The 16,160-nt window shown below is 38.3% G+C and overlaps 1 protein-coding gene across 19 annotated transcripts in view; it reads left to right on the top strand.

Annotated features, from left to right (window-relative positions):
• TCF4 (transcription factor 4) overlaps positions 1–13,475 on the top strand; it is a 371,854-nt gene extending 358,379 nt beyond the window's left edge. For 13 of the 19 annotated variants that reach the window (XM_010375837.2, XM_010375831.2, XM_030926183.1 and 10 more), the window contains 5 exons: positions 1,046–1,181; positions 3,075–3,237; positions 6,656–6,885; positions 7,376–7,516; positions 7,730–13,475. In XM_010375837.2, coding sequence (XP_010374139.1) covers positions 1,046–1,181; positions 3,075–3,237; positions 6,656–6,885; positions 7,376–7,512 — 666 coding nt within the window. In that variant the 3' untranslated portion in view covers positions 7,513–7,516; positions 7,730–13,475. The remainder of the gene's footprint in view (positions 1–1,045; positions 1,182–3,074; positions 3,238–6,655; positions 6,886–7,375; positions 7,517–7,729) is intronic. The other 6 variants (XM_010375843.2, XM_030926185.1, XM_030926184.1 and 3 more) reach the window with 1 other exon arrangement.
• Positions 13,476–16,160: the final 2,685 nt, after the last annotated feature.

Raw genomic sequence — 16,160 nt, 5'->3', positions numbered from 1 at the left:
TAGGCTAAGAAAGTACTTGGAAATAGAAAATGTGAACTACTCATTGTCCTCTTAGTTTATAAATGCTTAATGTTTTTGCTTGAAGGCATATGCTATAAAGTAGGCAGTTGCTGTCTCAGTGCCACAAGTTCAGTGTCTCTGGACCCTAGAGTAGATAGTAGTAGTTAATAAAAAAGCTCAGCAGTGTTTTTTTAATCAAATAATCATGCTGTACTCTATAATTTTATTTTTGGAAGCATCGAGAGTATTTACAATATGGTGTCTTTCTAGGATCAGAATAGTGAGGGAAAAAATGGAAAAATGTCCAAACATCCTTGCATGGCAATGATGGCATTACTGGTGTGTTTAATAAAACCTTTATTGGTACATTTTCCGGTGTGGTGGCGTTGGCAGAAACCATCCCCCTTTGGATTTGAAACTCAGCAGCTGATGAAATACAGTAAACATTAATTTGGAATGGGCTGCCAGTTTTGGAAAGCCAGGTGACATTTTATTATATTTGTACCAAGCAGAGGCTGTGTCCCATACTGCTGTAGCTTCCGCTGTCAGAGGCTTAGCTGGCATTATGGAAAAAAAAAAAAAAATGGCAGGCCTGAGAATCTTATCCCCTGAAATGAAAGTCGAATGCCAAATTGAAATTCCTGTAGGATTTCCGATAGCAATGGGGGAATTGAGAAGCCCACAATTAAGCATATGGGCATTAAGATAATTGTCAGATCTGTTGGCGGACATGATAGAAGACAGATGGGTACGAATCAGTGCGCTCCACTGCAGCACCCTGGGAGACAATTTGACGTTTTACCTGCCTGAGCTACTCTGCCATATTTGTCACTGAATGTACAGCACGGCGTCTTACTGAGTGTTAAGTGTTTTCGCCGGGAACTATAGGTACATGTGCGGTCCTTCAGCGCCCTCTAGTGAAATGCGTTTGGGAGTATGGTTTTTGAAAAGCCAGCCTGCCTTCATCAGGTCCTTGTGGCCTCTGGAAATAGCAGTCACACCTCTGGTTCCTGCTCACCTGTCTGGTTCCTCTTGCCCCTTTCAGGTGGGGACCCATCGTGAAGATGGTGTGGCCCTGAGAGGCAGCCACTCTCTTCTGCCAAACCAGGTTCCGGTCCCACAGCTTCCTGTCCAGTCTGCGACTTCCCCTGACCTGAACCCACCCCAGGACCCTTACAGAGGTAGGTTGCCCTCACCAGGGCACTTCTGACCTCACTTTCACAATAGGCCCAGTATTGATACCCAGCCTCTTGGTGTTCATCCCTCAAGAAGCACTGGCAGAAACCCAAGAATCAAATTGGGCACAAAAATGGTAAGGAAATGGGAAAGTATTTAGAACTTCGCCTGCTAATCGTGTTTCTCCAAGGACTGTTTTCCTCAAACATCCTCTGAAATCCTGGTCCTATATCATCCAGGAATGAGGCCACAGACTGATGAGAGGAAATTTTATTTTAGCTATTTCCACATTTTTCTCATTCAGGTCCTCTAATGTGGTTAGTTGTGGCCTGAAAATGATATTTCCAAATGAATAGGAAGGAAGGAAATTGTTGTTGTTGTTGTTTCAGATGGAAGGAAATATAGGTGCATTTAAAAAATGGAGCTTGGTTGCAGTTGCATGATTTTCGCTCTTGAGTCATCTAGCCCTCTAATGATTGCCTCATAGCAGTGACTGCGAGCAGCTTTTCATGACCCCAGGAAGTTGGGCTATTATTGGCCAGCTGACTAGGAGTCACTTAGATAACATCTTCTAGTTCTTTCACGTTTAATATAAAAATGATAACATTGCCACAGGAATACATGTGGGCATTTTTTCAACTGTTCAACATTGTACAGATCTGAGTGTCAATTTTACGTATGGGTATGTCTGCCCATTTTTATATAAATAGTAATGATTTTATGGACTTTTTTTTTTTTTTTTTTTTTTTTTTTTTTTTGAGACAGAGCCTCACTCTGTTGCCCAGGCAGGAGTACAGTGGTGCGATCTCAGCTCACTGCAACCTCCACCTCCCAGGTTCAAGCAGTTCTGCCTCAGCTTCCCAGGTAGCTTGGATTACAGACATGCATCACCATGCCTGGCTATTTTTCATATTTTTAGTAGAGACAGTGTTTCACCATGTTGGCCAGGCTGGTCTTGAACTCCTGACCTCAAGTGATATACGTGCCTCAGCCTCCCGAAGTGCTGGGATTACAGGCGTGAGCCACTGCACCTGGCCAGGACCTTTCTTACCAAGAGCCTTTGGGTTTTGTCCTCTTTGTCCAAAATCTGTACTTCTCAGACTGCACATAAGTACGACCTGAGGATCTTGTTAAAATGCAGATTCTGCGTCAGTAGGTCTGGGATTGTCCATTTCTAATGGGCTCACAGGTGATGAGGCCGCATGGACCAAAGTTTGAGTGGCAAGGTTCTAGAATACACAGATTATAAATAAGGGGGAATACTTGACAGATACAGTTCTGCCTTTAAAAAAATTATTACATTAGGATCGTGTTTTAAAATGCAGTGTGACTTGGAAAGTTGAGCAATGATAAAGCTAGAAATTTCTAAAATGAGTAGAAAACTGCCTTCCATATGTACCATTTTAAAATGCTGATTACTCCTTGAGAATAAGAGAAGCTTAATTTCAGAATATCATTAGGGTACCTATTGAAGTCTTGACTGCACATATTTAGCATACTCCCTGGGAATTATATTTTAAGGACATTTTCCTATTAAATCAATGCATATGGAAGAAACTCAATATAATAGCTGATATTTACTTGGGTTCTTAATCAGAACATTGGCTGTGTGATTTTCATGATTATGATTTTCATTGCAATTAAGTTGATGTTTTGTAGACAGTGAAATTACCATCTACTCCAAAAGATTGCAAAATAGAATTTAACCTTAGAGCCAATGCAGGGAAAACTTGTTTCTGCAGGTGCATTTTTTGAAACTTCAACAGATAGCAGGAAAAAAAAAAGTGACAGAAGGATCACAGTTCAGCAGTATGAATTGTCTGCTGGCAGCCTTGCAATCTGGTGTGCAGGCAGTGAGATTTTGGTGTACATATCACCTGATTTCTCTTTTTCTGTAGGCATGCCACCAGGACTACAGGGGCAGAGTGTGTCCTCTGGCAGCTCTGAGATCAAATCCGACGACGAGGGCGATGAGAACCTGCAAGACACGAAATCCTCGGAGGACAAGAAATTAGATGACGACAAGAAGGATATCAAATCAATTACTAGGTCAAGATCTAGGTAACAGTATATAATACTGTCGCTTCATTTAATTCCTTTATTGGACTTTGATGAAGTGAACAGAATGGGAAGAAACTATTCAGTTTTTTCCTGGCAGGTAAATTTACAGCTGAAAAGAAAATTAAAGGCCTACTCTAGAAGTACTAAAAGTATCGTTTAAGATACCTGTACTCTAGTGGAGCCTAAAATGTTTTGGCATTTATGAATCTGGACCCAGTGCTAATGACACACAGTGAAAACAATTTGTATCTGATTCAAGTACAGTTTGTTTTTAAAACTATACTTATTCTACAAATTTGGTCAGAAATGTTGTGTCTATAATATTTCTAAAAAGAGATTGTAGCCGTGTTAAAAACTCAATTGATGTATGTGCCAACTATAGCTCTTTTCTTACCTCTAAAGTGAGAAAATACTGATTTCCTAGATTTATCCTAAACATGCAGATGTATATGAGTAATACCTAAATTGCTAATGGTTTTTCCTCCTGGACACTCTTTTCTGCAGAAAACACAACTGCAGGAAAATAGCTTCTGTCTGGTTTTCTTAAATATCTGCTATCTTTAAATTCGAATCTGTATCTCCTTGAACTTGAATCTGGTAATCAGATGGTTTTTGAATACCAGCACCCATGTACTTTACCTCAATTCCCTTGGGTTGTTTTTATTCACAAATTCAACCAATTGTCCTAAGACTACAACTTTCCATCTAAAGGCTGTGGTTCTCAAGGTTCTATTTGGAATCTTTTGTGAATTAAGAACGTGCTGCCTCTTCACGTTAGCCTCGTAATTATTGAGATAAATTCCATGTTCTGCCAGAAGTTTAAAAATGCCAAATGCTTCTAGATAACCCCTTTCCTTCCTCGTCGTTTTCTGATTCTTGGCCACTTTGGCAAGAAATCCCAAGGAGGGAATTTCATACCTTTAATAACTTCTGTGTTAGACCAGTCAGTTCTTGATAATTTAACTTACTGTGGCCAAACTTATGCATGTTAATGGATTCTTTGATGTTTCAGAACAACATTTTCACTCGCTGTTGAGAACCTTCTTATTTAAAAAGGTCACTCTTATGACATTTACTTCTGTATGCCTCCAAAACTGTATTACAAGGCAGTGCCTTTCAAATCTAGGCAGTTTTATTTGCATAACCAGTTTATTTATAAGTGAATAACCAATTCTAATTGGTTATTGACCTGAAAACATTTGGAAGAAAAGTTCCCATTTTCCAGTCTCCTTTGTGTAAGGTGTGGCACATGTTGGATGTATAAAAATATCACCCAAATGCTTAGCTTCCGGACAGGCCTGGCAGAGACTGTTTTCTTTTGCTTTTTACAGCCTATTTGCATAGTAGAATATAAGAGTGAATTAATTGTTACTTGATTTCCTTGGCACTGGCAGCAGTCAGGGATGAGGGCAGAGGAGGGATCGGTAGAAGGCAGAGAAAGAGGGCCTTTTCCAGTGGACTCAGTTGAGTTGCCTGTTTACCATACACACCTGAGGCAGACAGTGCCTTCTGGAAAGGCACTTATGCTGTGGAGAGAGACGAGCCTGGTCTTACAGCATCCTTCTGTGGTGTCATCCTCCTTGCCCCTAACTTTTCTCCTTCACCCAAGTGTTCTTGACTCAGTGTGCATCATCTTTATGTGTAATGTGTACTTGCAACCCAAGAATACCACTCCCACTTTTGATTGATTGGAGCTTCTCAAGTGTACTTGGTCCTTATTGCCACTTGGAAGTTACCCAGAGATTCTCCAGAATGGAAGACCAGAGTCATAAATTTTAAACCAGCATTCATTAAGTATACATTGAGTTGACTAGATAATTTCCCACATCTTCCAACTCCAAAATGTTGTGATTAATCATCTTTATTCTGTGAACATTTCTGATGTGTGAAATTACCCTGTAGGTTGTTAGTCACTTCCATGGAGTTTCTTGTGATGGGAAGTCTACTGATGTTCAGTGAAGTTTGTTTCATTTTTTGTATCTCTCATAAGCCCCCCGAAAATCCTCACTTATGTTTATTCATAATAGTCATTCAGAGCTTTGTAGCACATGCCGTTCTGCCTTCTTGAGACAAGACATCGTGCACATCTCTCTTTTTTACATGGTAGCTCTTGGAATATTTGAGCCCTGCTGCCATGAAGGTTTCTTCATATGATATGCTTTCCAGGTGGCTCATCATCCTCTTTGCCTTCCATTCAGAAGTTTCCAATTTGTCACTGTGACACCCAGAAATGGACAGAACCAATCTTATCTTTTCAGACTATTCTGGGCCCAGCCATGTCTTTGTTATGAATCATGGAATATTTTCGTTTTCACAGTCGGAAATTAGCTTTTGGCTTTTTTTTTTTTTTTTTTTTTTTTTTGTAAGAGACAGAGTCTGGCTCTGTTGCCCAGGCTGGAGTGCAGTGGCCTTATCACAGCTCACTGCAGCCTCCACCTACTAGATTCAAGTGAGCCTCCCACCTCAGCCTCCTGAGTAGCTGAGACTACAGGTGTGCATCGCTGTGCCCAGCTAATTTTTTTTATTTTTTATAGAGATGAGGTCTCACTATATTGTCCAGGCTGGGGTTATAGGCATGAGCCACTGCACCCAGCTTTCTGGCTTCATTTTTGACTCACAATGAGGTCATCATCATTCATAAGCTGTAGGTGTTTGTTTTTTTAATCGTTTTGCATGGCTGATACCAATTCAGGTTTCCCAAACTTGTTCTGGGGATCATAAACATCTATAAGATTAAAGACCATGGAAGTCATGTTTTCCTAATCTTTTATTTCATACATAGAGAAAATGAGACTTACATAGTGGGTTGACCAGGCCTTCAAAGCAAGGTAATGGGGATACCTGGATAAAAGCCTCCCTGTCTTCACTCCCACTGCTCTGGTGTCTTACATATAGGCCTTTCTTCTTACTCCTGTTAAGCTGTCTTGTATTTTTTTGACCTATCAAAATCATTTTTCAATTACTTGTTTCCCCTAGGTTTCAGATGTCATGGTATGAAAGGTTTTCTCTGTATTAGAAAAATGAAGTATAAACATAAAGTCTTTTTGAAGCATGGTTATGCAGCATGTGCTAAGCGTAAGTTGGTGAACGGCTGCTTTGTAGAGTGTAACCCCACTGAATAAAAAAAGCTTCGTTTCTCCTTTCTGCCCCCCTTAACAGTATGGGCACACTTCGCACTCTAACTTTAATCTACGTCACTCTCACCTGTTTGGTTTGGGTTTAATGTCTGCGAGAAAACCAAGTATCTTGTATATTGTAAACTGTCACAGCCAAGTCGCAAGGTTCAGTGGATATAAAAATTCTGCCAAAGACATGGCATAAGATGGAAAAGTTCCCTGAAAACTCTGGAAGAAAACAATGTAGACACCTTCTTTATCCCCACACCATTAGAAAATGTTGCATCCCTTTTGTCCCACAGCAATAATGACGATGAGGACCTGACACCGGAGCAGAAGGCGGAGCGTGAGAAGGAGCGGAGAATGGCTAACAATGCCCGAGAGCGCCTGCGGGTCCGTGACATCAACGAGGCTTTCAAAGAGCTCGGCCGCATGGTGCAGCTCCACCTCAAGAGTGACAAGCCCCAGACCAAGCTCCTGATCCTCCACCAGGCGGTGGCGGTCATCCTCAGTCTGGAGCAGCAAGTCCGAGGTCAGTGCCGGCCGGCCTCCTTGCAGAACTCGTGAGGAGCTTGTGGCAGGCACAAGCTGAGATGGGCATGCCAGCCTTGAGCAGTGGCACACAGTAGACTTTCAAGCATCCTTCCAAAGAATTGTTTCCATTGCAGACTGTCTCTAAATCCTTAAGTAAGGCAGCATCCCTTTCTCCTGTAATTAAGTTGTAGGATTCTCTTATAACTAAGATTATATTGCAACTTTCCCTATATCCTTTCAGTAATTGGAGCTTAGTTTATTTGCTTTACCAACCTTTGCTTACTGTAAAGTGGCTGTACACACTCACATGCAGTTCAGCTTTTACTAGTGACTGACCAAATGGATCACCACAGTACGTAGTAACTGTTCCTTTTGTTCTATAATATAAACACTGAGAAAAAGGTCCAGACACGCAAGAAGAGTGCATTGCTGCCCTCTGCCAGAAGCCTCAGCATTAAACAAAGATCCTGTGCTTTAATCCTCCACAGAAAGGAATCTGAATCCGAAAGCTGCGTGTCTGAAAAGAAGGGAGGAAGAGAAGGTGTCCTCAGAGCCTCCCCCACTCTCCTTGGCCGGCCCGCACCCTGGAATGGGAGACGCATCGAATCACATGGGACAGATGTAAAAGGGCAAGTTTGTTTTCAACATTTCTGAAATCGATCATTCGTAACTGTCACCAGTGTATCAGCTATAAAAGTGAATTTTACCCAAATTGACAGATACTTTCTTTCATGGAAAAAGAATTAAAAAAAAAAAAAAAAAAAAAAAAAGAAGAAGAAGAAGCACACTTCCTCTGTTACAAATATATTAATGAATTTTTTTTCTCTTTTTTCCTTTCTCAGGTCCAAGTTGCCACATTGCTTCATTAAAACAAGAGACCACTTCCTTAACAGCTGTATTATCTTAAACCCACATAAACACTTCTCCTTAACCCCCTTTTTTGTAATATAAGACAAGTCTGAGTAGTTATGAATCGCAGACGCAAGAGGTTTCAGCATTCCCAATTATCAAAAAACAGAAAAACAAAAAAAAGAAAGAAAAAAGTGCAACTTGAGGGACGACTTTCTTTAACATATCATTCAGAATGTGCAAAGCAGTATGTACAGGCTGAGACACAGCCCAGAGACTGAACGGCAATCTTTCCACACTGTGGAACAATGCATTTGTGCCTAAACTTCTTTTGGAAAAAAAAAAAATATAATTAATTTGTAAGTCTGAAAAAAAAATATTTAATTTAAAAAAAAATTGTAAACTTGCAATAATGAAAAAGTGTACTTCTGAAGAAAACTACATGAACGTTTTTGTTGGTATTCAAGTCAGCTAGTGTTTATAATTACTGGATATTGAATTAGGGGAAGCTCGGCTGCCCTAGTAACAAAACCAGCAAACGTCCTGATGACAACGAAGTGATGACATTAGCCATTCCTTAGGGTAGGAGGAACAGATGGATCTTATAGACCTATGACAAATATATATATAAATATATATATAAATATATATTAAAAATTTAGTGACTATGGTAAGCTTTTGTTCATTTGTTTCAGACTTTTTTCTCCTGTAAAAAAATAGTACTGATTAACTTTTTTAAAAGAAAGATTTTACTGTAAATATGGATTTTTTTTGTCTTATTTCTGTCCCTTTCCCTGGTTTGTTATAGTAACCTGTAGTGCCAACTCTGCTTCCAGAGGGGTAGTGCAGGATGAAATGCTGACCCTGATGTTGCTTCTCATTCATAAATAAGTAGAAAGTTGTTTCTCCAGTCTTTTGGGAACACAGGACTTAAAAGTCACATCATGTGTAGATATTACAAGCAGCATTACCAAGACATGGCAAAAAGAGTTTGTCTGAATTGTAATGTTGCATTTGTGACCCTATTCTGGGATTTTCAGAGGTACAAGGTTAGAATGCTACAATGTTACCACTGTGCCTTCCAATGTTTATATCATCGGAAACATAACATAATCAAAGTGGCTGTGATTTAACAAAATGATTAAAGTGTTACCTACCTGTGTAGCCGAAGTAGTGTGCAGTGAGGCGTTTCTGAATACATGGTCAGATTTTTGGAAAAAAACAAAAACAAAAAAAACAAGTAAAGTTCAAAAACCGTCAAATGAGAAAATTGCAAGTAGTGTGACAGAGCTGATTGATTTTGTTGCTTTCTTGATTTTTTTTTTCAAAATGGGTTTACTAAAATGTAGATGACTTAACTGCCTCCTCCTTCATCTGAAAAATGCCAATATTCAATCATCATGCAGCATTATAACAAGCCTTATAAGTCCTAAAGCATTAAGTTGCACTTTTTTGAGGAGGGGTAGTGCAGTATTTCTCTGGCCAGTACGAATGAAGTTTATACTTACCATATTTGATAGAAACATAGATCAAGCTATGGCACAGCGACTCATCAGATAGCTAGCTTTGACGTCTGGGCACAATTGAACCAACTTCCATCGTGAATCTTTATAATGATTGACTTTGGTGTATAGTGCAGTAAACAAATAGTGCTCCTAGTTAAGTATTTGTCAGCATCCTTTTGTCTCTAACTCGTTTCTATTTTTACAGCCACACAATTCTTGGCATGTATTAAGAAAAAAAAAATCCCTGTTCAAGTAGTTTTTCCACTTATCAGCACTGAGTAAATGCCATAAATCCATTGAAATGGTCTAAATGTTCCATCTGTTCTCCTGTTTTGCCAGTTATATAGTAATGAAATACATTTGTAAATTTTATGCAACAAATGGCAAACGTATCATTATTTTGAAATTGTGTATGTAAAAGTTATATTTTTACATGTAGACTCTTGTTATTATGTGTTTTAATACATTGTATCAGTTTTTGTTTTTTTTTAACTGTGTGGTTTAAAAAGTCTCATTTAAATGAAATAGTGAGCTACAAGAATCAGAATTTTATGTTCATTTCTGAAAATGTAAGAACAAATAAGATAGTTACCACGTGGTCATCTTTTACAAACCCATAAACATTTTGATTAGCTGTGTGTGTGTTGAAAAACTGTAAATATGTTCAGTAGCGATAAAACTAAAATAACTTTGATTTGTTGATAAGTTCCTAAAATGTGGAGGTGGATTAAAACCTTAGGAGAATAGCAGAAATCAAACTTCATGAAAAGTTATTTTGGGACTTTCCTGTGAAATGTATGAACAAAGAGGCTCAGAGAAGGGCATGGAAGACAATAATGTATACTCTCCCCTCCTCCCTGAATAATGAAAACCATGTGTACTTGTTCCCTCTGTTATGTTAAAGATTTCCTTTTAGTGGTACATTCTGCACTCATTCTGTATAGTCTACCAAGGCGGGTATCCCTAGGAACAATATTATATAGGAAGCAGGTATACTCTGATCACATTCAGGATACGTGTACAGAAGAAAATATGGTGTTTACTCTTTAGGGAACTGGAAACACTCCCTGCATTGATGTACATTTTAAGAATGGCACTTTTGATACATGTTATCATAAAGGTGCTTAATAGAGCGGAATTAAAGTTTTTCAAATCTGTAAACAAAGCAAAAAAGTAAATTGTAGTCATTTGATTATTTTTTAAATTGGTGCTTTATATTTTGTTCTCACTCAGAGTAAAAGCTGCAATTTATTGTTCACCAGCTTTGATGTATTCATTACTCAGTAATGCAATACCTCTATTGTTGAATTCCCTTTGGAAATAAGTGAAAATTCTAATGGCCACCAGAAGCTGCTCGCTAGGTTTTGCTTGTTGGAGAAACATAATCTGCACCTACCCATATTAATTGGGTTATATCCCCATTGAAAAAGAAAAAAGGGAATGTGGCCTTTTTAGTGTGTTTTTTATTGTTGTTGTTTTGTAATTATCAAACCCAGGTAAGATATTGGTATCCTGCACTGGATTTTCAAATGAAATTCAGCGGAAGACAGTTAAGATTAAAGTACTATACAAACATTTCAGAAGGGTCCATACTACACTCTCTATATGACAACACTTAGGCTGGGGATCTCTTTCAGAAACTCGGACTTTAAAAGCAACTTGGAACAGTTGATCCACCTCCACATTCAAGTAATTTATGAATATGCAGAATAGGGATCTGTTCATCTAGAAATTTTTACCATTTGTCTTCTGTGTAACTGCAAGGAACACTAATGTTTATACAACTGTCAGTCCACCCAGTGGTGCAACTGGTTCTGATTCAGTCTTCCGATTCCTTTTTGTTTTTCACTTTTTCCTATTTCTGAGGTTTTTTGTTTTTGTTTTTGTTTTGTTTTGTTTTGTTTTGTTTGTTTTTGTGATCTTGATTTTGATGAGGGGTTGGGGAGTGGGGAGGGAGTCGAACCAAGACTTGGAGTTAAGAGGATTTTCATCTTTTGCATCCAACAGGCAGAATATGATCTGTGTCCAAAAGTGAACTTGAGTCAGGAATGAATCAATTTCAGCATAAACAAGCACAAAAATTTAGTCTGCTGGCTGACTGGAAGCAAAAAAGTCAAGATGGAATATGATGAATTCCAACACAATGGGGCACCAAGGCCTTTAGGCCTCTCTTTTTATTTTGCTTTGGTTTTGTTTGTTTTTCTTTAGAGACATGCTCTTTCTCATGGGACTTGAAGTGGACTCATCTTTGTGCAGTGCTGGTTTTGCCATACTCATTTCAAGTATTATAGACATATGTAATGGTGAAAATATATGAACTGTGGCCTTTTTCATTCTTGTTACTTGTGATGCAATTAAGTGAAGATAAGAAAAAAAAAAAAAAAAAAGCAGAGATTTACCATGTATCAGTGCCTGGCTTTTTGTTATAAAGCTTTGTTTGTCTAGTGCTCTTTTGCTATAAAATAGACTGTAGTACACCCTAGTAGGAAAAAAAAAAACTAAATTTAAAAATAAAAAATATATTTGGCTTATTTTTCGCAGGAGCAATCCTTTTATACCATGAATATTACAAAAAAAAAAATTGTCAGATTCTGAATATTTCTTCTTTGTAGATTTTTGGAATCATTATGAGTAAAAGTTTGTTACTTTATTTTACTATTTAAAAGATGTTATTTTACCATGTGTTACCAAGATGAAATTGTATGGGTAGCTTTTTTGTTTGTTTTTTGTTTTGTTTTTGTTTTTGTTTTTTTAGTTGTAGGTCGCAGCGGGGAAATTTTTTGCGACTGTACACATAGCTGCAGCATTAAAAACTTAAAAAAAATTGTTAAAAAAAAAGAAAAAAAGGGAAAACATTTCAAAAAAAAAGATGAACAGTTACACCTTGTTTTCAATGTGTGGCTGAGTGCCTCGATTTTTTCATGTTTTTGGTGTATTTCTGATTTGTAGAAGTGTCCAAACAGGTTGTGTGCTGGAGTTCCTTCAAGACAAAAACAAACCCAGCTTGGTCAAGGCCATTACCTGTTTCCCATCTGTAGTTATTCGATGAAGTCATGTACATGACCGTTCTGTAGCAATAAATGTGCCATTTTTATAAACTGTTTCTGACACTTGTTTCATTTCATTTTGCATTGTCCATATAGCTATGATTCTCTTCTGTGAGTAAAACGCATCTATATTTCATTTTCCAAGTGTTGGAGGTATTGACAGCTTAACAAACAAAACATACAAAAAAAATCACAAAACAAATTGAAAAGCAAAGCACATGATTGATCAAGGAAGAGATGCCCTTAATGAAAATGGAACGGGATGCATGCAAAACAAAAAGAAAACTGTCTAGAGGATTAACTAATTGAAGGAATATAATTAATGTGTGTGTAACACTGAAGCTATGCATTTGAAGAGCTCTGAACTGCACCAGTGTTTTCGGTTGTGCTGCAGGTTGCTAAGTCAAGTCAGCCTTAACCTTTTGCATCAGTTGGTCGGCTGTTTGGCAGAACAGTCTCAGCTAGATCTTTTCAGTCAAAAATCTAAGATGATTTATTTTGTATCGCTTTGTTAAAAGCTGAATATTGTTAACCACAGTTAATATTAACACTGTATTTATACTTTCTCAAACTACACCCGCCCCACCACTTCTGGTTGCCTCTGTTGACTATTAATCCAGATGTAAACAACCAGATGTTTTTTCTAACTTGTACAAACTGACGTGTGTCAACTATTATGGAAGGAAAAAAATGTACAGATTAAAATTATTCAGTGTTATGTACTGTAAGTTAATATTTTTGTAGAATGAACATCAAACTACTTTGCAAAATTTGGAGGCTATTTCAACATTGCACTGTAGAAATGTAAAGTAATGTATGCAATGTAAAGGAAAGCCTGCGGTAGCTGAGCACTTCATAACAGAATGTTCTAATCAAGTACGTGGTATTTGGGGATGTCTCCAATATTGCTCTTGTATTCTTACTAATTGGGTTTAGTGACTAGTTGAAGGAAAATGTTATAATGCCATTTGGTTCACATGTGAAGTGCCCTCCATAGCCAAATGTTGGGGTTTTTTTTGTTTGTTTGTTTGTTTGTTTTTTTTTTTTTGGTTTTTGGTTGGACTGTGCAGATATTTAAATTTTATGAAATTTCCAAAGATTTTGGTTGATAACTCCCTTTTACCTTCTAAATGACTTGAGATGTTCTTATGTTCTTACTGTGTGTTTTAAATATATATAAAAGAGCCGCAAGCATTTAGTCTTTTAGTATTATATTTGATCATATAACTACTACTGAAAAAGGGAGGGGGGAATGTGCCTGGGCGCCCCTACATATCTCTTGTGTAGTGTCTATTAACATTGTTCTTTGTTAGAGAACCACATTAAAGGGTACATTAATCTTAGATTTTGGTGCATTTTCAAGGGGAAGTTAAATTGCTGGAGAACCTAAAGTATTATCCAGAAGTTAAGATCACAGTAATTTTAGAAATGAAGAAGGGAGGAGTATCCAAAGGGGTTGAAATAGGGAATCATTTTTAGCCTCATAATTTGGTCCATTCATCTGAAACCAAGTGAAATTTATATTCTCGGCTTCATTTGTAGAGCACCTTTCTCTTGAGGAACAGCCCAAGAAATTTCATGCTTAAGCCTCTTTAAGGGAGACATTGAAATCACACCAGGATCGCACATTTAAATTGCATTTGGGACGCTTCATGCTCCGCCAGCCAGAAGATCACTTGTTCCATAAGGCATTCTCATTCAAATGGGTTACAAGTCCACATTCTCACTGGTCACAGCCTGTGTTATAAAGAAACATGGCCAGTCTTTAAAGGACTAGAAGGGCAAGAAGAGCCAGAGTCACTTTGGTATTCTTGAGAGATCATTTAAATTGGTAAGGTTTGATGAACAAAGGTGCCTCAAGTGAAAATCCACGTTTTCAGGAAACGAAGACAATGCCACAGCTACTAGAAAGCAATAGTTACAAGCCAATGTGCATTGAGGTGCAGCCCTACAGAGTTGCTGGGTGCTGTGGGGTCAAAAAGTGAAATCAACCAGGCAGCCAGTATCTGGGTATTTGCAATGTTAGACCTTAAGATTACTGAATCCGAACCTAAATATAACAAGTATAGTTTAGGCTTTTTGCGATGGAGTGGTGTGTATGTAAAAGTGTTTCTTGCCATTTTTTGAGTTTTGGACCCTCGGAAGGTGAATGAAACCACTCGATAGAGGGGAGAAAAGGGATATATGTATGAAACGTCACATTCAACTTTTTTTTTTTAAGAGATAGGTTCTCCATCTGCCAACCAAGCTGAAGTGCAGTGGCTACAATCATATCAATGCAGCTTCAGCGTCCTGGGCTCAATGATCCTCCTGCCTCAGCTTCCTGAGTAGCTGAGACAACAAGCGTGTGCCACCATGCTCAGCAATTTTTTTAAAATTTTTCCTACAGACAGAGTCCTGCCATTTTGCCTGAGCTAGTCTTGAACTGAACTCCAGGGACCCTCCCAACTTGGCCTCCCACAGTGCTGGGATTGTAGGCATGAGCCACTGTGCCTGGCCTTGACAAATCTCTCTAGTATCTAGGCATGGATACTTGTTCATGGGGCAAGTTAAGAAAATCTGGTGTAAGATACCAAAATCTTCAATACTTGAGAAAGGGGGGGAAAAAATCCTATTTACCTTGATTGAAATGGTTGAGCCTAACCAGAACTGGACTGGTGTCTGGCTTGTACAGAAAGACCCTTTGTGTAACAGAAAATAATACAGTTCCTATTAACATCTGTTACACTATATTTAGAAGTCAAATGGCTTTAGCATTGGCATGAACATTCTTCTAAGAGGAAGCTGAAACTTGCCAAGTGCAAAGTGAAAATGCTCATGCAGAATGAGACTTGCTGTTTTGAGGTTTTTGACCATAACTAGCCCACAAGTGAGGAACTCTTTTGTTCTTGAGCAAAAAAGGACAAAATTTTGGAGAATAGGAAAACTTGATTTTTGTAAGGAATTATTTTATTTTACACATCTTTATTTGTGAGTCTCAGTGAGATCATTTCAAAGATGGGCAAATGTAGGCAAAGTGATGTACTCAAGTGCTTGGGGCTAAAATAAGTAGCCAGTATCCTTATGGTGAGCCCAGGGTCACTGCATTGACCCACCTCTTGAACAGCCACTTGGCTTCCCACCTTTAATATTAGGCCTCCCCAACCAGCTGCCCACAGTCTCACTTTTTGTTTGTTTTGCTTTTATTTTTTTCTGATGCCTTTTCGTGAATCTTTTACAGGAGACTTTTTAAACTTCCCTGCAGTTCTCTTTTTTAACCTGTTCTACAAATTGTTGGGATATAACTAGATGTGAGAATATTCACGCAGCAAGAGTCTGCTAGCCAAACTCAAAATTTTCACTCTGTCCCACCCACTTTTTTAAAAATAAACTTTGTCCTTTGGAATAATTTTAGATTTATAGAATAGTTGCAAAAATAATACATAACATTTCCATGTACCCTTCACCCAGTTTCCCCTGAAGGTAAAACATCGTATAACCATGGTACATTTGTCAAAACTAAGACATTAGCAATGGTCCTTTATTCGAATTTCACCAGTTTCTCCACTAATAATCCTTTTTTTCTGTTCTGAACTCCAATCCAGGAGCCCACACTGCCATTAGTCTGGCCCACTTAGATTTTCATTGCTACCATGGGCAGCACAATTCAAGTCTGCACAGTATCCCGTGATCTCAGGGTCTTATCAAATCACATCCACACACCACCCAAAGGAACTATAGTAGAAAATCAATTGACTTCCCTTTTACAGATCCTCCTATTTATTACCATCTCTCAAAAATCCATTCCTCTTTCATAAAAGGTATTGCAGCAGTAAGGAGAAGATGGAATGGAAAAGGAGCAAGAGGAGACCCAACAGCACCCATAACCTGAA

Source organism: Rhinopithecus roxellana, chromosome 21 (genome assembly GCF_007565055.1).
Source record: "Rhinopithecus roxellana isolate Shanxi Qingling chromosome 21, ASM756505v1, whole genome shotgun sequence".
Lineage (NCBI taxonomy): Eukaryota > Metazoa > Chordata > Mammalia > Primates > Cercopithecidae > Rhinopithecus > Rhinopithecus roxellana.
This window is presented reverse-complemented; position numbering and strand designations above follow the sequence as displayed.